Source organism: Apaloderma vittatum, unplaced genomic scaffold, assembly GCF_000703405.1.
Source record: "Apaloderma vittatum isolate BGI_N311 unplaced genomic scaffold, ASM70340v1 scaffold19551, whole genome shotgun sequence".
Classification (NCBI taxonomy): Eukaryota; Metazoa; Chordata; class Aves; order Trogoniformes; family Trogonidae; genus Apaloderma; species Apaloderma vittatum.
This window is the reverse complement of record NW_009698744.1, coordinates 9,490-9,995: the sequence shown is the minus strand read 5'-3', so window position 1 is coordinate 9,995 and position 506 is coordinate 9,490. Positions and strand designations below refer to the sequence as shown.

The 506-nt window shown below is 56.1% G+C and overlaps 1 protein-coding gene across 1 annotated transcript in view; it reads left to right on the top strand.

Moving 5' to 3' along the window:
• The window catches only part of RALGDS (ral guanine nucleotide dissociation stimulator), a gene marked incomplete at its 5' end in the record, with an annotated part of 7,005 nt that overhangs the window by 6,132 nt on the left and 367 nt on the right, over nucleotides 1-506 (top strand). Inside the window, 2 exon segments of the mRNA XM_009878140.1 lie at nucleotides 1-22; nucleotides 368-482. The exon segment at nucleotides 1-22 is cut by the window's left edge and continues 265 nt beyond it. Of these exon segments, the coding sequence (XP_009876442.1) occupies nucleotides 1-22; nucleotides 368-482 (137 nt within the window).

Here is a 506-nt window from a genome sequence, read left to right as displayed (position 1 = left end):
CAACATGTACAAGAGCATCCTGGTGAGCACGGGGCACCCGCGGTGACACCAGGGAGGGGTGGCTCACCCCTCTTAGATGCGGTCGTGGACCTTTTTGGGAGGAGATGGTGGTGGGAGGCTTTGTAGTGTTTTGCAGCCCCAGGGTTAATAACGCTCTGGGCTCACAGGTGACGAGCCAGGATAAGACCCCGGTTGTTATTCGCAAAGCCATGGCCAAACACAACTTGGATGGGGACCGGCCTGAAGACTATGAGCTCGTTCAGATCATCTCAGTAGATGCGGTCGTGGACCTTTTTGGGAGGAGATGGTGGTGGGAGGCTTTGTAGTGTTTTGCAGCCCCAGGGTTAATAACGCTCTGGGCTCACAGGTGACGAGCCAGGATAAGACCCCGGTTGTTATTCGCAAAGCCATGGCCAAACACAACTTGGATGGGGACCGGCCTGAAGACTATGAGCTCGTTCAGATCATCTCAGAGGAGAGAGGTGTGTGCTGGGGTGGAGGGGGGC